General features: G+C 45.1%; 1 protein-coding gene across 2 annotated transcripts; it reads left to right on the forward strand.

Annotated features, from left to right (window-relative positions):
* Positions 1-4,717: 4,717 nt before the first annotated feature.
* On the forward strand, positions 4,718-23,658 carry fbxo38 (F-box protein 38). Of its 2 annotated transcripts, none has more exons than XM_085467606.1 (22): positions 4,718-4,853; positions 5,314-5,513; positions 6,079-6,212; positions 7,226-7,389; positions 7,604-7,769; positions 7,945-8,220; positions 9,268-9,361; positions 9,622-9,752; positions 9,916-10,086; positions 10,234-10,376; positions 10,669-10,849; positions 13,136-13,188; positions 13,660-13,780; positions 13,891-14,046; positions 14,255-14,890; positions 16,561-16,661; positions 16,829-16,931; positions 18,049-18,215; positions 19,124-19,269; positions 21,495-21,598; positions 22,847-22,960; positions 23,037-23,658. In XM_085467606.1, exons 2-22 carry the CDS (start codon positions 5,380-5,382, stop codon positions 23,213-23,215), a joined length of 3,474 nt encoding a protein of 1,157 aa, XP_085323732.1. In that variant the 5' UTR covers positions 4,718-4,853; positions 5,314-5,379; the 3' UTR covers positions 23,216-23,658. The 2 variants fall into 2 exon arrangements, with proteins under 2 accessions (XP_085323732.1, XP_085323742.1); XM_085467616.1 differs by having other exon boundaries at positions 13,663-13,780.
* The last annotated feature ends 974 nt before the right edge of the window (positions 23,659-24,632 follow it).

The following is a 24,632-nucleotide window of genomic DNA, read 5'->3' on the forward strand; positions in this document are numbered from 1 at the left end:
GGAAGCGTTTTGCTCACACACTGATTTGAAGATGATGGCTGGTCTCTGTTTGATTTTATATATAAAGACAGCAATAACAACCTTGTCCTACAACATCACGACATATTACACTGGTTCAAATCTGTTTAACAAAAGCTATGTCCATGCTTACTGCTCCCACGGGAAAAATAATAATAATGATAAATGGCCTGCATTTGTATAGCACTTTGCTCAGTCCCTAAGGACCCCAAAGCTCTTTACACTACATTCAGTCATTCACACACTGGTGATGGTAAGCTACATTGTAGCCACAGCTGCCCTGGGGCGCACTGACATTATTTATAAAGCACACTTAAAAACCAAGGGTATGCCAAGGTGCTTAATGAGTAACAGAGAGAATAGGAGGAGGATAATAGAAATAGGACCAAAGTAAGTAGGTATGCAAGCAGGTAGCTGTCACTGATACATAGGAAAGCAGCAGATACAGAACAAACAAGGAATTAAATGAGCATAAAAGTGCATGATATAAAATCATAAGTGAAGTGTTAACTAGAGGGAAAGGCAAGATTGGATAAGTGGGTTTTTAGTCGTGATTTAAACGGTGCTACAGATGCGCGGATATCAAGAGGACCGGGGCAGCCAGAGCAAACGGTCACCCCGAGACTTCGGCCGACATCTGGGTTGGTCAGTAAAAAACAGGTCGCAGCCAGGTGGGGCTGACGACACTCACTGATATCCTCCATGTGCGTTTTTTGCGGTTGGTGTTGATACAGCGGCAAGGAGAAAAACAGCAGCAGCGGTCTTAATGAAGCGACCGCTGCTGCCCGTTTCTGGGTTATACGAGCATTTTCAAACAATCTGAAGTCCACCGGATGTTCGGATCGTTTTCTCTCTTACATAAATGGCTGTGCACGAATCGCCTGACGCACAGATCACGTGAGTCTCCCAGACTCCCACAAACGTAAGCCAGCATCTCCCTCTGTGTCTCTGAGCTGTACTGGAATCTCATCACCATGGCGGTAAAGACACGACTGCACACGCGGCACAGCTGCGGTGTCCGGGGCGCAGTGCGCAGATACAGAAACCGAGATGTGCACGAGATGTGTCGCGCGACACTGCAACCATAGCGGGGCTATATCAGTGCCATTTCTTAAATGTGTAAAATCTGTAACATAATGTTTGGAGTTTAGTCTGTTACTGTTGCTGTTTTTACCATTTCTTCTTGGAGCAACTGTAACCCACATTATTTCCTTAGGGATTAATAAAGTATTCTGATTCTGATTGTTTCAGGATGACCTGCCATCATCCAATCACACATCTGCTTACCTCCATCTGTTGCTCGTTTCTCCTCGTCTTCTTTTCTCTTTTTTCTAAACTGAGCACCTGATGGCTTTGAACTTTTCTTGTCCATCTTGGTTTTAATTTTGCACTCCAGTATGAACAATCATCCCCCAACTCGAGGATCACCACAACATGATCTAACAGACCTACACCTTAGTTCACAGATTCACTTTGTTTATTCCTGGGATTTCACACAACCCAGGATTCAAATCATGAATACATAATGGGCTTGGATTTACAACATTATGAATGAAATGTGCTCTACTTGGAAGCAGCAGGTCTTCCTCCCCTTTCGACGGGTTGTGTGTGAGACTTTAAATCATCAAATAAATATAAATTTTAAATTGTTATTGATCCTTTACCCCGAGTCCTAAAGTGTATATTTATTTTCTTACTCTTCTTATATATACTGTTGGTTTACTTGCACTGCTGTAACTGGAGCCTCGTCGTCTCGTCTCTCTATATCCTGGACTGCATGTAGCGGAGATGACAATAAAGTTTACTTTGACTTCAGCAGCGAGCATGCGCACCGAGGGCTCTCGCGCTCACTTTTCGGGTATAGAATTTCGAAAAAGACATCGGTGCAAATTATAAGTCTGTATTATAATGTCTGGTGTTTTCGTGTTTGTATTTATTTTCTTTTATTTTGCGAGTTGGTTATTAGACGCTGCCCCAGCCGGTCAGAGAATCCCCCGCCGCCCCGCCCTCTCCTCCCTGAGCCGCAAGCAGCAGGCGCACCTCGCAAACGGAGGGCGCCCTTACTCCCAGCAAATGGGTGATAGAAAACCGATCGGTGCCTGTGACATCCCCGCTATGCGCTGGCATGACGTCGGGGCAGCATGAGTGCGAGTAAATGGGCGTAATGCCGCCCCCCACCACAATGCCGCCGCGGGCAAGCGCCCGTGTCGCCCTTATCAAAAACCGCTGCTGACATAATGTGGATCCGAAGGTCCACAATTGGCCTACCTGGGGTTGAAAGTCTCGATAAATGCAGAGCGTTTCGGCGGGTACACCGGCTTCCGCGAGTGTGCCGCTTATTTTGAGCGATGAAAAGATAATAAAATATAATTTTATTTTTATATTTCAATATCACAATAATCTTCCAATTTAGAACTACAAGTTAAAAAAGAACTAACATAAATAAATTACACTTCAGCTAAATACTTTAATTTATTTCCCCAAACCACGCGGAGCCGCAGCTTGCTGACCCCTGATCTAACGTAGGTGTTTTTGTTCAGTTATCCGTGAGACCGGGCAGCACGGTGGCGCAGTGATTAGCTCTCTTGTCTCACAGCAACGTGCTGAGTTCAACTGCACCACCTGATCGGGCCTGTGGGGGGTTTGCATGTTCGCCCCGTGTTTGCGTGGGTTCTCCCGCTTCCTCTCACAGTTTAAGGTCCATATGCAGTTAGTTAGCGGTGTTAGGTTAATCTAAATTGCCCATAGGTGTGAATGTGAATGGTTGTCTGTGTCGGGCTGGTGACCTGTCCAGGGTGTAAACCACGCCCCCTTTGCTTGACGCACAGATGTGTAAAATAACTAATCGTCGGTGATGAGCAGATGAAGCCTCATAAAGCCTGGAAGCTTTCCATTCAGTTGCTTCAAACAAAGGCTCATTTCTCGAGCTTCATGTGCGCACAAAGCCCCCTGCTGGTCAAAGTCTTTATTGTCGTTTAAATTGTCCGTGATTGCCTCTTGCAACAGTGTAGGCATGGAATGGAAATACAAACACCTTAATTTGATTTTGTGTGGTGAATTCATTCATCTAATGTGTTTTTGATGAACATGTGGATAATGAAAATAAAGCCCTATCAGTGTTAGAATGCATGGCAATAGGATTTCAGTCAATGTTTGATTAAATGTAATAATGAAATGTTAAAACTGTTCCAGTGGTTTCAAAAGACAGTGACTGTGCGTATGAGTACTGGGGTGATGGTAACTTTAGTCATTTTATTAAGAAATAAATATTTTTCTCGCCGTGCTTGGACTCAGTTGATTGATGTTTTTAGAAATAACCTTTCTGGCTCTGGAGAAAACCCTTGCACATGGTGCCAGGAGGCAGGGTTAAACAGGTTAGTTGTACTGCTACACTTGAGAAGGTTCCTCCACCTAACAAATCCCACTTTAAGCCTCGGTGCCACCGCTGCCAAAACATTCACAGCATAATCAGTTGTGCAATCTAATAAAACAGCAAGCAGAGCAGGTGCAGGCTCAGCCAGCATTTTCATATTTTCATCTCTGGGGATTTCTGGATGTGATATATTTAACCAGTTGTTGTGCCAACAGCACCTTCAGTTTTCATTAGTATTTGACTCCTCCCATAGATATTTATTTGTTTGTATTGTATTTGTATTTTTTGTATTTCCTTCTGATATCTGTACCTGAGCTGAGGTAACGCAAAAATTTCCCCGTCGTGGGATCAATAAAGTCTTATTTTATATTGACAGTTGACACTGTCACACACTCCTGACACCTTTTAATTCTGCTGCTTTTTGTTCTTAGTAATATAGCTGAATATACTTGAATCAAGATATAGGCCTGTGTTCCTGAACTCACAGTACACACACTACTAACATATGATTTATAAAATATGATCCTGGAAGAGAATATAAAGTATTCAAAATAGGTCAACCTTAAACATAACAAAGTCCAGCAGGAAAGGAAGCTGAGAGATTACTGAAAGAGAAGTAAAGAAAAACACAGTGTAATGAAGGCAGCATGGTGTTAAATAAGGTGTTTGATCATTCTGGTTTATCAAACGTAGAGTACTTGCTACTTTTTCAGTTACTAATAGTTTTTATTGAACATTGCAATGAGCAAAGCTGCTGAAATAAACAACAGAGAGCATCAGTTCAGGCTTACGTTTTTCTTTTACAATATTAATTCATCCATCCATCCATTCGCTTCCGCTTATCCTTTTCAGGGTCGCGGGGGGCGCTGGAGCCTATCCCAGCTGTCATCCACCCTGGACAGGTCGCCAGTCTGTCGCAGGGCCAACACACAGGGACAGACAACCATTCACACTCACATTCACTCGCACATTCAAACCTAGTGGCAATTTGGATTATCCAATTAACCTATCCCCACAAATATTAATTCATTTAACATTTATTTTTTACTTCTGGTAGTTTATGCACAGTTTTCCAGTACTACAGTTTTATGTGTAATGAAGTGTTTTGTTTTCATGCTGTTGTATAAATTTCTCCACCACATTAAAGACAAACTGATAAGCATGTTTTGATGGACTGCTGTGTTATAGAGGCAGACCTCATGTCAATGTCAATAATAACCAGTGATTATAACGAAAACTTTGGAGAAAACCATCAATTGTTTATTGTTTCTGCACAACACTGACCTAAAGGGGGCAGCAACACATGTTTAATGCGTATGGCCTGCCGAGAAACTCAGAAGAAGAAGAAGAACAAGCTAACATTGGCTTGTGCTAACGCGTCTCTGGCTGTGTTTAGTACATTTTCTGTGGAGACAGGATGGCTGAGAAGAAGCTTCACGGAGACTTTAGTAGAAACATACTGGTAGGTTAGAACCACCGTGTCAGGCCTTGATAAAGGGGCCAGGTTGTGACTGCGAACCCATTGTGTGGAGTACGGTCTTAGCAGCGGCTGTGCTATCTACTAAGCTAGCTTAAACGAAGGCTTCTTTTAACTTTAAAGTATAATTTAACGAACCTGCCAGTCGTAAAATAACCCGAGTGGTAGCCATCACATTTAAATGGAAGAAAATAAATAATGTGTTCTTTTATTTTTATTAAAAGGTCTATTTGTTTTTCTTATGTTTACCACCAAACATGAATATTCGTGCATGTTGATGACGTAGCGTCCCTGAGTGCACAGTAATTATTGGTTTTACATCCTCACTTCAAACACGCAGCAGGTCTTGAACATAATTGGTATTAGCTTAAAGTGTCCTCAAAGTAGGTCGTGTGGTATGAGTCTCCTACTCCAGTTTACCCATCTTCCCTCATAATGTGTCCAGAACTGAGGTCCCCGCTCGGGATATAGAAGCTCCAGACTTCACGTGGGAGGATATGATACAGCAGTAATGGGTCCAAGGAAGAAGTCTAATAAATTCCACGCTTTGGTGGGAAGCAGTGGGGAAGATCTTGTGCAAAGACTCAGTGAGCCCAAAGACTACATCAATGAGCTGTCCCATGAAGTCCTCTGTCATATATTCAGGTATGCTGCGCTCAGGCTACACTTATCATTTGTCGTATTTACTATGCGTTGTAGAGACCAGTGTGTTGGCTCATTATGCCAGTCAGTATTGGTACCTTTGACTGCCACACACCCACTGGAAAACAAGATAACGTTTGGTCCATGATGGTGACTGTATGTCAAAGAGAACAAGACTGTGGACAAGAATGGACGTAGACTGGGTGGAAAGAGAAGAATGTAACCTGTTAATATTGCGTAGATGGAAATAGGCAGAACGGTACACCTACGGCTTCCGTTAGGCAAAGTCAAGCTGTATAATTCAAGCACGGTCTGAGACTAAGTCAGCAGCTCATCTGCATATGTTATTACAGCTCTTACTTCTGGAGCCTTACTGCAGATTTCTCGCTGTGTAAAACAAACCGCGGTGGCTGGAACAGCTGCAAAGTTCGCTTTTCTTTTCTTCATGTCGGAGTTTGTTGATCGGAAGCTTCGATGAAGGACTCCCGCTCGCTTTTCCCAGTAAAAGTTTTAATGGTGATCACAGGAACAGCTTCTGAGATTTTAAACATCGTTGTCTTGTTTGTAGGTACCTGCCCATGAAGGATATCATGTGTATGGAATGTTTATCTAGAAAGCTTCGAGAAGCAGTAACTCTGTACCTGCGAGTGGTCAAGGTGGTGGACCTGTGTGCTGGTCACTGGTGGGAGTATATGCCTTCAGGTACAGTACAACCAGTCTGCCTTTCACCAACATACAACAAAGAGCGTGCTATGGTACCCTTTTTTTGGCATTGCCGTTCCCAAATATGAATTCTGATGTTGTCAGTTTTAATAATGAATGTATCGAGCCTAAGCTCCAGGTCAGGCTGAGAGTTTAGTGGTGTTTTTACTGGCCTGCAAAAATCTTTTATTTTTATATCTTAAAATTTTAAGATATTTACTTAATAACAGTAACTCTATAAAATAATGGTCCTGAATGTTACAAACGGCCCATGTTTCCTTTTAGACTCACTCCTGTTTTGCTGTGTAACTTCTGGTGATGTTTCAGGTCATATTTATGCAGTGTTTTTCACCTCCAAGTAAGTTTTAACACCAAAACACAAAGAGCTTTGGTTAGCAGGAGGTCCTGGACGTGTCTAAGTCATACTCTGACAGTGCAATAACATGTGGAGACCCTTAAACACAGAACGGGATAGAGATGCATGTTCAAGCCTTGCAACTTTAAAACTAAAATGAGCAAAAATATCTTTGCTCATATTTCTAATACAGTGGAACGCCGACTTACGAAATGAATTCGTTCCCGAGGGTCTTTCGTTAGTCGAAGCACCCATCGCTCCTTTGGAGTGAACGACAGGCTTTAGGCTACTTGCTAACTGCAACAACAATACGTCGTTCAAGTGGAACAGCAAAGCACAAATACGAAAGCCAAGAGGGCTGTCACATGATTCGGAAGGCATTGTGGGCTCAGCCAATCAGAGCCGGCGGATTTTGTTACGCAGGCCCGTAACACGGGCAGAAATATTGGCGTTCAGTCCCTGCATAACTTGAATTTTTCGTTAAATGGGGCATTTGTAAGTCAGGGTTCCACTGTACTTTTAACGACTTAGGTTTTTTTCACCTTCTGTTTATATGTGTGTAAATGCGTCCATAGTAACCGGTTTATGCTGCAACCCCCGGGCTTTTGAAACATTGAAAAAAAGGGATTTATTTATGTTTGTTGTGCTTTATCTTTAGGCTTTACAGATAGCAGCTTTTTGCTCCTATTGAAGAAGATGCCAGATCTGGAGCAGCTGTATGGTCTCCACCCACGATACCTGGAAAGGAGACGAATCCGTGGTTTTGAGGCGTTCAGTATTCCAGGAGTCCTGGAGGCTCTGCAAGCCTGCCCAAATCTGCTGGTGGGTAAACAGTATGTGACTGATCTGCTGTGTATTAAATAATTAACACGTGTTTTATGTTCTTTATTTGTTGCTACATTCTCTGACCTGGTAGACTGATGATATGTGTAAAGGCCCTTTGCTGTAGCTAGCGCACGCCGGGTCCCATTTGAAAGAGCCTTAAGGTGTAATCGTTGAGTTACGTTTGCAGTTACCTTCGCTGATGTCATTTCAGGGTGTTGAGACTTCCCACCTGGAGCTGGTGGAAGCCATTTGGAACTACATGCCCCAGGTTCACATTCTCGGAAAGTTCCGCAACCGTAACGGAGCGTTTCCCATTCCCGCTGAGAACAAACTCACCGTCCCCATAAATGCCAAGATCCAGACCCTCCATCTGGTGGGTGAGTACAACATAATGACACAGACTTGGTCCAAATACATCAGAGCTACTATCCAAAATTCTGGATGTAAGTCGGCGTCGTGTCTGCTGTTGTGTAGAGGTGTGGTTGTTAAAAAGAACAGAAGGATAATCTTAAGGTCTAAAGTATCTGTGTCCTTTTATATTTACCAACCCAGGTGTGAATGTTCCCGAGATCCCCTGCGTGTCCATGCTACGGCACCTTTACCTGAAGTGGGTCCGCCTTACCAAACCACAGCCGTTTAAGGACTTTCTGTGTGTGAGCCTAAGGACCTTTGTTATGCGCAACTGTGCAGGGCCGACCAACTCTCTCAAATACGTTCCCCTGATTACCGGCTTGGCTTCAGCCCGGAACCTCGAGCAGCTGGAGCTGGTACGAGTTCCCTTCTTGGGAGGGCTGATTCAGCACGTGGTGGAGGACAGCTGGAGATCAGGTGAGCAGCTGTTTGTAGACACTGCTGCACTTTCAGTGCATCTTTAAATCACACTGTTGTTCAGTAGGATTGATTCATGCATGGCTTTGCTGTTGTTGTTTTAATGCCTGCGTGTTAGAATTTACATGTTCATGAGTGTCACATGGAAATGAATCACATTACCTGGAAACAATCGTTAACCCTCTAAAACCTGAACCATGAAATTACTACCAGAAATCTTTATTTTTTGATGATGGAGTGTTTGTTGAACCTTTAGACAAAATATATATAGAAATATGTCACATTTTAATCTGCATATATGAGTATTTGTATCACATTTGCTCCATAAGCGATATTTTTGCAGTGGCGTCATTAAAAATGTTTTTTTGAGGGTAAAATAAAAAAGCTACACTGACGATGCAGAAGTCTCAAAAACACATGGATCACATCCGATACGCTCGGCTTTGAAGGGTTAAACTCGCGGCCCACGTCACCCCTACTGTGGCGTGAAGAATGTAACGCAGTTTGGACCCCGAGGTGACTTTTGTCGTTCGATTGAATATGGTGACAATACGAGCAGAGAGTCCCAACATGCTGAGGTTGTGTTCGCTCAGTGACACACTAGTGCGCACACTTATGTCTGCAGTTTTATTTAGTTAAACACCACACAGTGACAGAGCTGCTGCCACATGTCTGCACAGGCAGAGAGCACCAGTGTGTTCATTGGGTCGTTCAATGAAAGGCTCCAGTTAACAGGGAGGAAAAAGATGTCTTGTTATACAATATTTGAAATTTAAAACAAAACATCTTCAGAAATCTTTGTTTTCTTGTTTGTTTTCGTGCTGCTTGAACAGTAAAGTGACCGCGACCCTGACGCAGCTTGTTTTCGTCTGTGTTTTATAGCAAAGAGTCTTTCAGGTGTTTTCACTCGTTTGTGTCCGAGCTGTTCAAGAGTCTGTGGATTTACATGACGTGTCCCTACGTTTGTCTTCAGCACTTCAAACACTACTTCACTTCTGTACTGTAGTAATATTTTGCTGTTTGTTTTGATGTTGACGGCGTATCCAGGAGGATTTCGGAACCTCCACACCATTGCGTTTGGAGCCTGTAAGAATGCCCTGGAGGTGGACTTGGGCTACCTCATCATAACTGCTGCTCGCAGGTACCTGCTTACGAACAGTGCTGTGTGAGAGGGATTACAGAATCAGGACATTCTGCTGCATATTTCATAGCTTCAGTGTTCAGATGTGGTTAAAACATAAACAGTAGAGTAAGACGCCAGAAATAACTCAGAATAATATGTGCACCAGGGCAGTGACATTAACAGGTTTGTGACACATTTGACACGATTGGATTATTTGATGTTTGCATGAAGATGCAGGCGTTGCTGAAATTCTCACTTCCTTCTGTGTTTTGTATCAGGCTTCACGAGCTGCGTATCCAGCCTTCACTGACGAAAGATGGAGTCTTCTCAGCTCTCAAGATGGCTGAGCTGGAGTTTCCCCAGTTTGAGACTCTTCATCTGGGTTATGTGGATGAGTTTCTGCTGCAGTGTTAGTGCTTCCTCTCAAATATCTTTTGCTTTGATGAAAAGGCGATAAGCAGCTGACGAAGCCTTAAACCAAGAGGAGAATGAATAGTAACTCTGTAATAAAGCCCCATGTTCAGTACACTGATGATGGAAACGAGGCTTTTCCTGCTTTTATTTAAACTCAGGTAAAATGAGCCATTCGGAGCTGGTGAAATATGGGCTGGCGGATGTTATCGAGAACCCAGGAATCATCACTGATATTGGGATCAAGGTGGTGAATGAGGTGTTCACCAATATTAAATACCTGCTAATCTACAACTGTCCTCACCTCCACAACCCTCACCACTGGATTACTGGTACATTTTTGGTTTTGGTGAATAATAACAAAGCAGCAGAGACAAATGCAGCCTTTATTATGCTGCAGTGTTTTTCCCTCTCACATCATTGGAAAAGTATAGTGTTGTCATGCATTTGGACCATGCTGTCCCCGTTTCTGTCTGCAGATCAGTCCAGATGGAGCCGTCTGGTTGATCTCACTCTGGTTCGCTGTCATGCCATCAAGCTGGAGTCTTTTTCCCAGTTTGTAGAGTTGCTGCCCAGTCTGGAGTTCATCTGTCTGGACCAAATGTTTCGAGAACCACCCAAGGTACGTTTGTTATGGTCGCTTTCTCGAAACGAATCATCCCAGAGACGCGTCGTCTTCAAAGGGAGCAGATTTCAAAAGAACTGCATGGCAAGTGTGTCAGGCTCTTTACAGAGGATCCTGCACTGGTGCATTCATGCAGTGCATCAGTGTGACTGCCGTGCTCTTAATGAACCCGAGTAGCTGGACTCATTTGTACGTGTTAGTCCTGTGCACACAGGGATTTAGTCGTTATCACCTCACAGCAACAATTTGTAATCGTTTGTGTGTTTGTGTGTGCGCACCTGTGTGTTAGGGCTGTGCCAGGGTGGGTCTGAGTGCAGGAACTGGGATCGGTGTGTCCTCAGCACTCGTCAGCAACCAGAACTCAAACAATGACAATGAAGACCACCATCACCACAATGAGCCAAACATGCCTCCCCCACCCATCAACAACATAAACAACCAACGGCGGCGGCAGCAGCAGCAACACGATGGCAAGTCTCACTGGCTTTAATAATTAAATACCAACAATTGTATTAAAATAAACGTCATATGTTTTTAATAATGCTGATGGCCCACAAGTTGGATGTCGGTTAGAAAATGAGGAGGAGTTCTGGAGTAAGTTGGATGAAGCGGTGGAGTGTTCCCAGAGTGGACGGAGTCGTGGTTGGAGCAGTGCTAAAGGACACATGTGCTGGATGGAGATGGCTATGAACACATACTTCAGAAGAGGAGGAACACTGAGTAACATAAGACTAGACGCGCATAGGTAGATTATATCTTATGCAGATGGAGGAACCTGAACGAGACTGGAGAGTACACAGTGGTGTCATGGGCCATGAAGTGGTAAAGGAAACTGTCAGGGAGGTGTTTGGTGTTTCCTCTGAGCAGAGGAAGGAGGACGAGGAGACTTGGTGCTGGATGATGGAATGAGAGAGTACAAGAAAGTATTTAAAAGAAGAGATTTGCAAAGAAAAAGTGTGATGGTTAAGAAGACCACAGTAGACATGATCACTAGGAAAAGGGTGTGTAGTTCGTGGTGTGTGAGGGTGGACACTAAGAAAGAAGAGAAGGATGTGCAGCAGATTTGGTTTATTAAGGATAAAGACGAAATGTTAAAATGAGGAAAGTGTGTGTGTTGAGAAGACAGGAGTGCTGACACACAGCTTTTCTTCTCTGCCTGAGCGCTTAATGCACTACAACATGACTTTTTCACACATTCATACCAGCTTTGTTTTCTGTGCTTAAGTGCTTTCTAGCTAACGTTTATACACGTTGATGGATGAGTCACAGAGGAACTTGAGGCTGGTATCCTGCTCAAGGATGTTTAGCATGCAGACTGGAGCAAACGGGGATCGAACTTTACAATTAATAGTTTCATGGCTGTAGCGATACCTCGTGAGCTACAGCCAGGACTGACTGAGGAACAACCCCCTGTGAGCAAGCACTTGGCAACAGCGGGAAGGATAAACTCCCTTTTAACAGGAAGAAACCTTTAGCAGAACTGGGATCAGGGAAGGGCAGCCATCTAGTCCAGCCCTAACTATATGCTTTAGCAAAAAGGAAAGTTTGAAGCCTAATCTTGAAAGTAGAGATAGTGTCTGTCTCCTGAATCCAAACTGGAAGCTGGTTCCACAGAAGAGGGGCCTGAAAACTGAAGGCTCTGCCTCCCATTCTACTTTTAAATACTCTAGGAACAACAAGTAGGCCTGCAGAGCGAGAGCGAAGTGCTCTAATAGGGTGATATGGTACTACAAGGTCATTAAGATAAGATGGGGCCTGATTATTTAAGACCTTGTATGTGAGGAGCAGGATTTTGAATTCTGGATTTAACAGGAAGCCAAAACAGGAGAAATCTGCTCTCTCTTTCTAGTCCCTGTCAGGACTCTTGCTGTAGCATTGTGGAGCAGCTAATAAAAGCATGAACTAGTTTTTCAGTGTCCTCTGAGACAGGATATTTCTGATGTTGGAGACATTGCGCAAGAAACCATACTTTTTAAAAAATAGAATAAAATATGTGCATTGAAGGACATGTCCTGGTCAAAAATGACTCCAAGGTTCCTCACAGCGTTACTGGAGGCCAAGGTAATGCCATCCAGAGTAAGAACCTGCTTAGAGACCATATTTCTAAGCTTTTCAGGGCCGAGTACAATAACCATATCAGCAAATGCAAGCCCTGATATGAATCCTGTGACAGTTTGACTGTGTGCTTTGTACTTATCGATATAATGTGAGAACGATTAAACCTACCGTGCTGGGATAGTGCCTCGGACTGAATCATTCTTTGTTGCATTAATTTAAGTCAGACTAGAGAAGTGGTTGAAATTCTCAGTGAGGGAGTGCTGTGAGTTATTCATACATGCCTTTCCTGTGTTTACAGAGTCATGTGTATCATGTGTAAACATGATTAGTAAAGTTACACCAATACTCACCATGACCTAAAAAATGCTGAACCAGTCTGGCTGTTTAAACAGATGCTGTCTTGTTTCCGTCGCTGATCCGTTGTGGGTGAAAGTCTCAGTCTGCAGTCGCTTAGTTGGAGCTTGGGGGGACAGTCATGCATGTTTTCATCCCTCACTCTTTTTGTTCCAACGCAGCTGTAGGTTGACAGGGCGCAGCGCGTCACACACGGCGTGGAAATGTTTTTCAACCTGTGGTTCTGGCATAGTGCGACCTTTAACCTTCACTTCTTCAGTTATATAAAGTATTTTACTTCGTACGCTGTCGTAGAAGGTGATGGACGTAATGTTGAGTTACAGAACTAGCGCTTGTTTTTACAGCACCAGCAGAAGTAAATGGAGTGGAGGAAGAAGATGAAGAGGATGAAGACGAGGTAAAAATGTTCTGTATTTCACCCTGTGAGACCCAACCCATCACAAATAGCCAGAGATAACAGATGTTTATTAACCCTGATAACAAAGCCCATAGAATGTTTTTGCTACATCATGTTGAGTATGATATAGTTCTATGATGTAGTTCTGTGATGTAGTTCTATGATATAGTTCTGTGATGTAGTTCTGTGATGTAGTTCTATGATATAGTTCTGTGATGTAGTTCTGTGATGTAGTTCTGTGATGTAGTTCTGTGATGTAGTTCTGTGATATATATTTTGTATGGTTGGGTGTTTTTGGCGAATTGTTGTTAACAACAATGTTCACTTTAGACAAAAAGAGTTTGGAAATAATGACAAGTATTGATCATGTTGATGAGACGGAGGTCTCAGAAACGCACGTGTCAAATATGATAGATTGTAGGGCTGATAGTCAGGGTTGGGTTCTGATATGAGTGTTAACTTTCTGGGAAGGAGAACATGGACGTTGAGCCTCAGATCGAGCTGAAGGAAGCAGAGGCTGAAGAAGGCGACATGGCTCCGGGGCCCAGTCACCAGGCTCCAGCATCACAGCCACCTGATGAGGAACAAGCAGGTCCGACGTTGGTCTTTCACTGAACAAAGCAAGCAGTGTTTGGAAAAATGAAGGTATAAATGACATGTCTTGCATACACTTTGCACATTAATATTTGATTTTAATTCCAGGTCCCAGTGGTTTAGTCCAGCAGTGCAGATCAGCTTGTGCCAACGTGCCCAAACCTTCACAGGTCATCTCGGACTCGGACAGCGAGGAAGAGGAAGGCCTTGTTTCCAGGTTAATGCCACCTTCATGTTTGGAGCAGCCGGCCTCATGTACAAAAGGTGATGCACGATACGGCTCACAGCCAGAAGGCACCAGCAAGTGCTTGATGATTGGATCGTGAGATGGTGGACAGACATTCAGGATGTGTTTTGATTCAAGCGTCTTTCTTCATGTATCAGTCCGATATTCTTAATTTGATTGTAATTATGACGGCTTAAAAACTGGCTGCTGGTGTCGAGGTTTGTAAAGGGTGTGTTTCGTCTCCAGGTAAAGGAAAGACTCCGCTGAGGAGGGGCAACAGTGTGGCTATATCCATGGCAGTCGCTGATCAGCCAAAGACTCACGCTGCAGAGAACAGCTGTGAGAAGAGCTGCCAGGTGACCAGTGAACAGATTAAGGCCGACATGAAGGCTGCTACTGAGAGCAGCAGGAGGAGCAGCGGTAAAGGAACTACTACTGAGGCTGTGGAGGCCGCGGCAAGACCAGGAGCTAGCGGGACATCAGAGGATACTCCAGCATCAAGGACTGGAGTAAGGACAATGACCGGCTCATTGGTCAGAGTTGGACCTGCAGGAGCCACATCGGGCCATGCGGGTGGATGTAGGAGCGTGGTGATGGATGCCACCCATGGAACAGCCCCTGACAGAGCTGCGAGTGGCAGAGAGGGCGCAGAGCGACCCTCTGTCCCTCTGAGTTCTGGTCCTGCCAGTGTGGACAGAGTGGAGCCCAGAGGTGGTGCTGTAAAAAATGATCCCAGGAGACCAGGACCTCAGACTGCTCAGGGGAAGAGGCAGCCTTCCTCTGCTGCGAGCTCAGGATCACAGCAGGAGAACTTTGTTCCAAGGCGACCTTTAACCCGATCGTGCACCCGCACGTCCTCTGTGCCGTTGGTCTCAGAGACAGGTAAGACTGGAACAACAGGAATCCAGCTTCTCAGGAGTGAAACTTAAAGCTTTTCTTTCTTCTATTCATGGCTCCGTGCAGATGTTAGTATACATCAGGCTCAGTACATCGCTGTGTTTAAAACCTCTGAAGTTGTTTGTGATTCGGTTGCTATTTACTTTTGTTCACTCAGAACAAAATCTGTCACACATGTTAACATGGCCACGCTGATCCAGACATCAGGCAGCATGTGAGAGGTAGATGTGCAACGAATATGAAGATCAGAAGGAGAATCTTTTAGTTTTGGTTGCAGTAGGTCGGGAGGTGGAGCAGGTCATCCACTGATCAGAAGGTCGGTGGTTCGATCCCAGTCTGTGTCCTTGGGCCAGATACTGAGCCAAGTTTCTCTCCGACCATCAGAGTCTGTGTGTGAGTGTTAGCTGGTGCTTGGATGAATGTTGTGCTACGAAGCTGATTATTAGAGACTGAAGCATTAATTAATGGCAGGACTTCTTTGAGCAGTTTTGTAGGAATGGGGTCTAAAAGACACGTTGATGGTTTGGAGGAAGTAATTATTGAAGTTAACTCAGAAAGATCGACTGGAGAAAAAGAGTCTAACTTAACATCAGTGGTGCTAAGAGCAGCTGTAGATAATATTACATCTGTGGGATGATTATTGGTCATTTTTCTCTAATGGTTCAAATGTTATTCATGAAGTCGTTACTAGTTAAGGTTAGAGGGATGGTTGGCCCGACAGAGCTCTGACTGTCAGCCTGGCTACAGAGCTGAAGAGAAACCTGGGGTTGTTCTGATTGTCACAGGAGCTGCAGGAGCTGCAGGATCCACAGTCCAACTTAACGAGGATGTGAAATTATTAACAAGATCATTCAGAAGCTAAGCTGAGAAATTTGCCTCAAAAGTGATTCGAGTGCGTACGATACGATCCACAAGTTTCTACAGTGATTTGGCTTTTAAGGAATTACATCCGCACGCACACGAACTTTGAGCAGACAGTTTTTGACAAACCTCTACATTCAAACCTGAATAAATGGACTCACGCGTGTCCATGTGGGGTTTTAAAACAAGTTTTACTTTGCCGCTTCAGCTGCACAAATGGAAGCTGTGTTCAGGTTCCTGTGTACAGCTGGGACATCGAGGCTTCCTCTTTGTTGCAGAGCAGCTCTGCTGGGAAACAGATTTACCAAATGTAGTAAATGTTCTGTATAAGTTCTCAGTGACGTTGATCTCACAGTCAGAGGAAGTTTTCTTCTTTTAAATTGGTGCCACGGGTTTGTCTGCTGGCGGCTGAGGTACAAAGCAGTGTTACAGCCACATTAGCAATAAAAATTGTATTGAGCATTTTAAGAAAAAAGTCTGAACGCTGTTTTGAGGAAAAAAGTGGAAATCTACTTGGAGGAAAAAGTGAAAATGTGCAGATTACATTGTTGTTTCCACGGCTGCTGCACCGTCAGACACGCTCCGTGCAGAGGAAACAAACTGATCGGCCTCCTTGTGATACAGCCTCTTTATTGCAGGAGTGTGTGACCATCCAGCCTTTTCATGTTGTACAAGTCCACTCTCCCACGTTTGTGGGGTTTTCCATCTGACCTGATTCACCATCTCACAGCAGTGTCTTTTCAGCCTCTTTGCAGGCAGGTGTGTTTAACCTTGGACTCTGTTATTTTGTGTAGATCTTTCCAGAGCCAGGCCTCGAATGGCAGTGAGGAGGAAACGAATGGCTGACAAATCAACCAGCACTTCGGACCCGGTGACTGAGGACGACCATGTGCAGGTACGCGTGCGCTCGGACACAAACACGGGGACTGGCACTTTACTCTGTGATCCAAAGAAAAGCACACAGATGTTTTTGTCCTTGGTTCCTTTCTGGTTAAAGTTTGGTCAAATGGTTCTGCAGTGTGTTTTTATCAAAGATGTACTGAGATGGTTTTGCTTGTATAGATTTTGTCTCTGAAGAGCAAGAACCTGGTGGGAATCACTCTGACCAACTGTGGAATCACTGACCTGGTCCTTAAAGACTGCCCCAAAATGATGTTCATTCACGGTACTCATATTTGATAATTAACTTACATTAATGTTTTGTTCTGCCAAAAACTAAAAACATAAGGTGTGTGCTATCAGAGTGCTTCTAGTCTTTAGTTACTTTTTAACATTTAAAATGAACTGCAGTAGATGTAACTGCAGTCGATGAACTGCAGTAGATGTAACTGCAGTAGATGTAACTGCAGTAGATGTAACTGCAGTAGATGTAACTGCAGTAGATGTAACTGCAGTAGATGTAACTGCAGTAGATGTAACTGCAGTAGATGGAACTGCAGTAGATGGAACTGCAGTAGATGTGACTGCTGCTACTTTTCTGAGTGTTCGTGCTGCACATGAGCTGTAAAATGTTCTTGCATCTCCCGAGGTTCTTATATTCTGCGTTTGAGAAACGAATTTGTGTGTAAATGAGTCACAAAATTGTCAGTGCTGGTCACTGCATATTCAAAACAATTAGTCTTCACTCTTGTTTGTTAAGAGATCATGTTTAGGCCAAACAGTGGGAAGGAAAAACTCCCTTTTAACAGGAAGAAACCTCCAGCAGAACCAGGCTCAGGGAGGGGTGGGGCCATCTGCTGTGATTGGTTGGGGTGAGAGAAGGAAGACAGGATAAAGACATGCTGTGGAAGAGAGACAGAGGTTAATAATAACTCATGATTAAATGCAGAGAGGTGTACAGGCGCTCTGTGAAGCACCCAGGAGCCCAGACCTCCTGTGGAGGATTCAGGGTCACCTGGTCCAGCCCTAACTATATGCTTTAGCAAAAAGGAAAGTTTGAAGCCTGATCTTGAAAGTAGAGATAGTGTCTGTCTCCTGAATCCAAACTGGAAGCTGGTTCCACAGAAGAGGGGCCTGAAAACTGAAGGCTCTGCCTCCCATTCTACTTTTAAATACTCTAGGAACAACAAGTCAACACTAACTAGTTTTTTAGCTTCAATCTGAGATGAATGTTTTTAATTTTTGGCAGATTGTGCAAATACAAGAAGTCATTACTAACTTTTGTACTTTTTAAAAATCAAATTGTCGTGTTTCAAACGCTCCAAAGTGCCCGCGACATCTTTGGTTATGCTGAGTTGGAAGGTCTCGAGTAATCAGCGTCTTTGTGTGTTTACACTCTACAGCTACCAGATGCCGCGTGTTAAAGCACCTGAGAGTAGAAAGTGCCCCCATAGTAAACAGATTTGACTACGCTCAGTGTAAGAAGCTAGACATGGAACAGGTCCTGGATCAGATCCTGAGAATGCCCCCTGAGAGGAATCGCATAATCTACATGCGTCCTATGCATCAGGTTGGTGACCTTTGGTCATTAGAAATCTTAACTGCTGGTGTATAAAATGTTGTAATGTCGCAATACTGCAACAAAAAGCACTTTTCCTGTGGCCGGGGTGTCAGACTCACTTCACATGGCGAGCCACATACAGCCACTTCGATCTTACAAAAAGCTTCAGCAAAGACAGAAACTGTAAAAAATAAAGGTTTTTACTGTAGTCGTAAAAAAGCAGGACTGTGCTACAGTGGAAAGTGAAAAACAAACTTGTTAATTACTTTGTGTTGTATGAATGGCAATGATGGAGGTTTTTACCTGTGGGAAAAACTATAAACTTATACAGATGCAGTCGAATGTTCTGCTTGTTTGTGATGAGCAGATCAAACAAGTTGAGCACTATAACTTCATGCAGAGCCTGAGCCATGGCTCTGTGCTGCACACATCTCTGCCATTCACAGACTGTATGGAGTTTATTTTATAGACTACAAGAAAGCGAGAAATGTATGAAAAATAAGAGAAAGGTACACATTGGGCAACATGTGTTATCTACTTACTGCTACTATTACCAGGGAGAACACAGGTGAGGTGTTTGAAACGTTTTGTCCCCCACAATGGGAAAAGGATCAAAATAAAAATGGGGATCACTTTATTCTGCTGGGCGAATGTGGCCCGTGGGCTGTGTTTGACACCCCGGCTCTTCAGACCTTTGGTTGTGCCTGTAAAGCTGTTGACAGCAGATATAACTGTGCTTGCTGAAAACAGCTGGAACATCTGGCTACATAAAAGAGAAGCTCTCAGACTCAGACATGTTCTCTCTGCTAAAATCACGATAACGTTAAACAAGATGAAGATAAACAAATGTTCGTCTCATTTTCCAGACACTTCTATGTGAAACACTCAGTGTAATTCTGTCTGTCTCATGTTGTCAGATTGACTCGGTAGCATTGGAGCGCCAGCTGTTCCAGGGGCCGTATCCTTACCACATCGCTATAGTGCACGAATTCAGCAACCCGCCAAATATACGCAACAAAGTTCGCATTCGCAGTTGGATGGACACCATAGCTAACATCAGCCAGTGAGTAGTGTCACATGCAACATTACACAAGACAGCAGTGGGCTGCTGTGTGTGTGCGTGGACGTGTCTGTGTGTGCGTGGACGTGTCTGTGTGTGCGTGGACGTGTCTGTGTGTGCGTGGACGTGTCTGTGTGTGCGTGGACGTGTCTGTGTGTGCGTGGACGTGTCTGTGTGTGCGTGGACGTGTCTGTGTGTGCGTGGGTGGATGCGTCTGTGCGTGGGTGGATGTGGACGCGTCTGTGCGTGGATGTGGGTGCGTCAGTGCGTGGGTGCGTCTGAGCGTGGATGTGGGTGCGTGTGTGCGTGCGTACATGTGTCCGTGCGTGGGTGTGGGGCCTTTGATGGTAGTGTTTCGTCAGCATAACAGCTGCTGTGGACTTCAGTAACACATTTGCTTATAGGGCCACTGATCTGTCATAGTCACACGTGTTACATGAACAGGGTTGTGTTGCTGCTTTTATTTACCAAACTTCAGAAAACTGAAGGGTTCTTGTACAGATGTAGATGAAGCAGGTACTAGCAGCCAGCAGCTGGACGATGATCCGGGTGATCTGGATGTTGGACTCCTTCATGGGGCTGCAGTGGGACATGGTCTGAACCGAGGGCATCCCAGGAGGTAATAACGGTGCAGACGACAGGGCGGTCGAGCCCTCTTACCTGCTGGGACAAAGTGTCCCTCAGCCCTCTGTTCGAGGTGTCCATCTGCATGAATGAAGGGGAGTCAGACGTTAGGTGTGTGAAGCAGGGGTCCCCCCTTCTTTACCTGCACAGATGCTACCTGGCACTGCTCCATGCACAAGTTTGGCATGATTGATCGATCGATTGAATCTGCAGTGATAACTGTCCCCAAGAACCGCCTCACCTCTCTTTTGGTCTTGGGATACAGGCTGTTGTTTTCTCCGCCTGAGGACGTCTTCAGAGTGGTACTCCAAATACTGCACCTCCATCTGTCCAACGGCACACTTCTTCAGGTTGGCTGTGAGCCCTACCTGCTCCAGAGGTTTTAGAACAGTGGCCAATCGCTGGAGGCGGCGGGGCCTCACGAGAAGGCCCTGCCATCTCCTCCTCCCCAAAGCCGGCGTCGCACGACCTCGTGTCACCACTGAGTACAGCTCAGACACTACAAGCCCCGCCCACAAGCTTCCACTAAAGGTTTTTAAAGCGCATCTCTCAATCCCAATCCGTCGACGCCGTTCAGAGATGCTGCAGCCTTTACTGCGTTTTGCCCTTGTATTTATTTGTAGTGGCACTATGGGATATTTGTGTATGTCCCCATGCACGCACCTAACCTCCACCTGCTCTGCCTCCACCAATGGCCCTGGCTGAACCAGGGTCTGCGTGCAGCCCTATTCCATCCCCATATACCCTCTTGGCACCTTACCAGTACGTCCCTCCTGGACCGGTGGAAGGTGTTGGAGGGCTGGTGCCCCACCTGTCCCACCTCCATCAGCAGGCACTCCTGGCGCTGGTGTCCCGGCCGCCCACACCTCCAGCACTTCCGCTTCAGCATTTGCGAGGCTCCCTGCGAGTTAGGACATCGCCTTTAGTTGGTGGAAGGTGCGGGGCGATGGTGGCGAGCGAGTTAGAGGCTGGCAGTCGTGGCAGCTTCTCCACAGCCAGCACGGTTGACGTAGAGCCCCGACCAGCTGTGGCTGCTCCAAGGGTGACCCGGCCACTATGTCAGGTTTGCACTCGGCCTGGATCCACCACTGTCTGCATGGTGGTTAGATCCACCAGCATCGTGGCCACTACCTCTACTGGCTGTACTGGTTGCAGGCCCAACACATGCACACTGTTGCTCTGTTTTATTTTAAGCTTTTTTCCAAGTTTGCTCTGTGCAGGACTCGTTCCTGCTGCAGCTCGCTCCTCCGGGTCCAGCTGGCTCCTGAAATAGCAGGAAATTATCACCAAATCATTCCCACCTGTGCTGCCAGCCTCCTGGCACTGCCCCCGAACCCTACTGCACCACCACTCTGCAGTGGAGCTGCAGACCACATCCCCACCACAGATGGCTGTGGCCTATACTGTGTCCACGCGCTTAAAACAAGCGTGACTGGTTATTCTCAGCACAGACGTTAATGAGCAAGTTTCAAACAAGAAAGAGCAAAACGAAACAAAAATGGAACAGTGGTCATTAGTAAGGGAGTTATGTACTGTCTATAGAGTCACTGCTCTTTATGAAGCCAAATTTCAGTTTTTCATATATGTGTGTTTGTCTCTAACAGAGAGCTAATAAAGTACGAGTTCTTCCCAGAAGCCACCAGGACAGAAGAGGATGTGAAAAAGTTTCCCAGATACCCCTGGGGCCGAGACATCTACACACTGGAGGGTAACGTGCTTACGTCACATCGCTTGTTGAATTTGTTTTCATAAGTGCTTGCTTATATTCTGCCTCCTCTGGGAGTCGAGGTTTGTTTTTGGTCAGTGACGTTATGGAAGGAAGGATCTGTTTGGTGTAGTTTCACACTGAGCCGGGCTCAGGTGGGAGGAAAGGTGCACCGCTCTAAACGTCACTGTTTTATCATCTCTGATCTTGTTTCTGTGTGGATGTAAATGTGAGAAAAGTGATGGCGAGTCTGTAGTGTATTGATTGTTACTGGCCATCTACAGATGGTTTTCACTGCCTCACCCAGCTGATCATTCCTGGGTCAGCTGACTGCTTGCTCTACCTTTGCAGCCACACTGATAAAATCCACCCTGGATGTAGAAACTTCTCTTCCTTGTTTGAATAGCAGTGACTTATTTACTACACTGGTGAACTAGCGCACTGAAGGAGTTACTGACAGGCTAGCTCCTCATCAAACACACACTACCGCTCAAACGTTTTACAAAAAAAGTTTTTCCAGTTTTTATTGAAAATCATACAGTTTAATGTCTCATTGCATTTTGAAATGAAAGCATAGGACAAATAAGAAGTTAGAGTGAAAAAACTATCAAAATCAGTTTATAGACCAAATATATTCTGACTCATCAAAGTCGCCCCCTGTGATATAACAGCTGAACACAGCCGTGGCTTCTTTCTACAACACGAATCAAATCTTCTCCCACATCTGGAGCAGATGTTCCCATGAATGTGGACCTTGTAGCTGCTTTGCTTTCGCTCTTCTGTCCAGTTCAAACCAGCTCGATGGGTTTAGGTCTGGAGACTGTGCTGGACCTCCATGTTTCCAAGCTCATCTTGTTCTTTGTTCCTGAGGTGGTTCTGCCACAGCTTGGACTGTGTGGGGTCTTTATCCTGCTGTAGGATGAAGCCCTGACCAACTCTGTGCATGTAGGAAGTAACAGCAGCAGCTTTCCAGGCTGATCAGCCTCCGTTGCTGCAGAACAGATTTAAAATGTTTACCCGTGTTGTCCCTGAAAAAGGCCTTTTTGTATAATTGTGAAATGTACATTATTTTACAGTTTTGGTGACCTTACCTTTGTTTTAAACCGCTGGCAGTTCAACACTTACCTTTGTACCATTTCAAGCTGTTCACTGGACTTGAACGACTGCAACAAATAACTGTATAACTGTTCTCAGACGTTTGACTGGTAGTGCATGTTCTCACCATCAACTCTTTGTGATGTCACTGCTCAGGATTGGTGGATGGAGCGCCCTACAGCATGATAACAGACTTCCCTTGGCTCAGGACCCTGAGAGCAGCGGATCCTAACGGCTATTCCCGCTACGACTTTGAAGACGATGAAAGCAGTGAGTGCGTCAGTCTGTCAGCAGTTTCTCCGTGCGGCTGCTCTCTGTACTCAAACGGTTTTCTCTCCTGTGTTAGCCACTATCTACGCCCCACGGCGCAAAGGACAGCTGTCGGCTGACATCTGCATGGAGACCATTGGGGAAGAGATCTCGGAGCGGCGGCAGAGCAAAAGAGGAGTGTTTCAGAGAGTAGTGGTCCTCTTCCTTCATCACTGTGATACTCCAGGCGAACCCGTGGATGACGACTACATCTAGAAACCAAAGACCGAGAACCAGAAGGATGTCAGCCTCGACGCTCGGGCTTCTGACTGAAAACACTTGGTTTTATTAAAAAATGAGAAAGTTGGTTTCCTGTTGAAAGCTGCAGGTCAGCACTGACATGCACATAATATTTAATGACTCTTCAGTAGCATTACGGAGGAACAGCAGAGTCTAAGGCTGCTCACAAGGGGGCGCTAATGAGCTGGACAGTGAAACGTGGACACTGTGGGGAGAGGGTGATGATGATGTTTCATTTGGCTCACACCGAAGGCCGACTCTTTTCAATTCTTTGAAAAAATACAAGAACATGCCTTCAATCTTTATTTGGGGGATTTGATAAGCTCCAGATCTGTGCTGGTTTTCTCTTTTATCATACACGACTCTGAACGTATGGTAACTCATTAATTCCAAGAGTAAATAAAAAAGGGTCAAACATGTGACGTTGTTGATTTTGTTCCAAATAAAGGCTCGAGTCCTCCTGCCTTCGCTGGCAGCATTGTCTGCACGACTGCAGTTTTCTGTCGCACTGCAGTTGGGAAGCGTTCCCGTGTCGCTGTTTGTCGAGTTTGTTTCATCAGAAAGCAGAATAAGCAGAGACCTGTTTGTTGCTGAAGGATATGTAAAACAACTTGATGGTTGACCGTCAGTCACCTCTGCACCTTTTGAAGCTCCTCTGTCGGAGCTACAGTCGCATCGTGTGATTGAGTGAGAATATAGATATGTAGCTCTTAATGTTGACCTGACGTATTCACATTGCACACTCGGAGCTAACTCTGTGTTGTCAGAACCAATCAGAGGGCCCGTCTGCTAGCATCCTTCTGTGGCACATCTAAAGTTGTGCTGATATAAGCTGAGAGTTACACAACAGCTGATGTTCTCAGGCCCAGCAGCTACAGTCGTTCATTCGTAATGCTTTGGCTTCGTGGATGCTGAACGTGGACTTTGTTAAAGGATTAAGGTCGTCTGGCCTCGTACGGTCGGGCCGCTTCTGTTTTCCTAGCCCGACTCTGCTCCACACGTCCTTGGTGTTTGTGGTCTTTCTGCTGTGAAATGCAGCCCCTCCCCGACGTCTCCCTGTGCCGATGTGCTTCAGTGACTCGTCTTCTGCTCGTCCTCTGCTTTACAGACTGTTCAGCTCGGCTTTGTGTGAACTTTGAACTAACTTACTAATTTAACCACCCAGCAAGTTTGTTTCATTGTTCATCCACCTTTCCACTGTCTGCTTCTTATCCAGTGTTGGGCTGCAGGAGCAGTCGTCTAAACAGGAGACCAGGACCTCCCTCTCCACCTCCTCCAGGTCATCTGGGGAGACGCCAACGTGTCTTTCAGCTGACTTGGGAATCGGTGCATCCTCGACTTTTATTTTCACTTATTTTGAACCAGCTGTCCTAATCATCCCCGCACCGTCCTG

Source organism: Copadichromis virginalis, linkage group LG2 (assembly GCF_057382275.1).
Source record: "Copadichromis virginalis isolate Kocher_CV1m ecotype Utaka linkage group LG2, C_Virginalis_male_GT1.1, whole genome shotgun sequence".
Classification (NCBI taxonomy): domain Eukaryota; kingdom Metazoa; phylum Chordata; class Actinopteri; order Cichliformes; family Cichlidae; genus Copadichromis; species Copadichromis virginalis.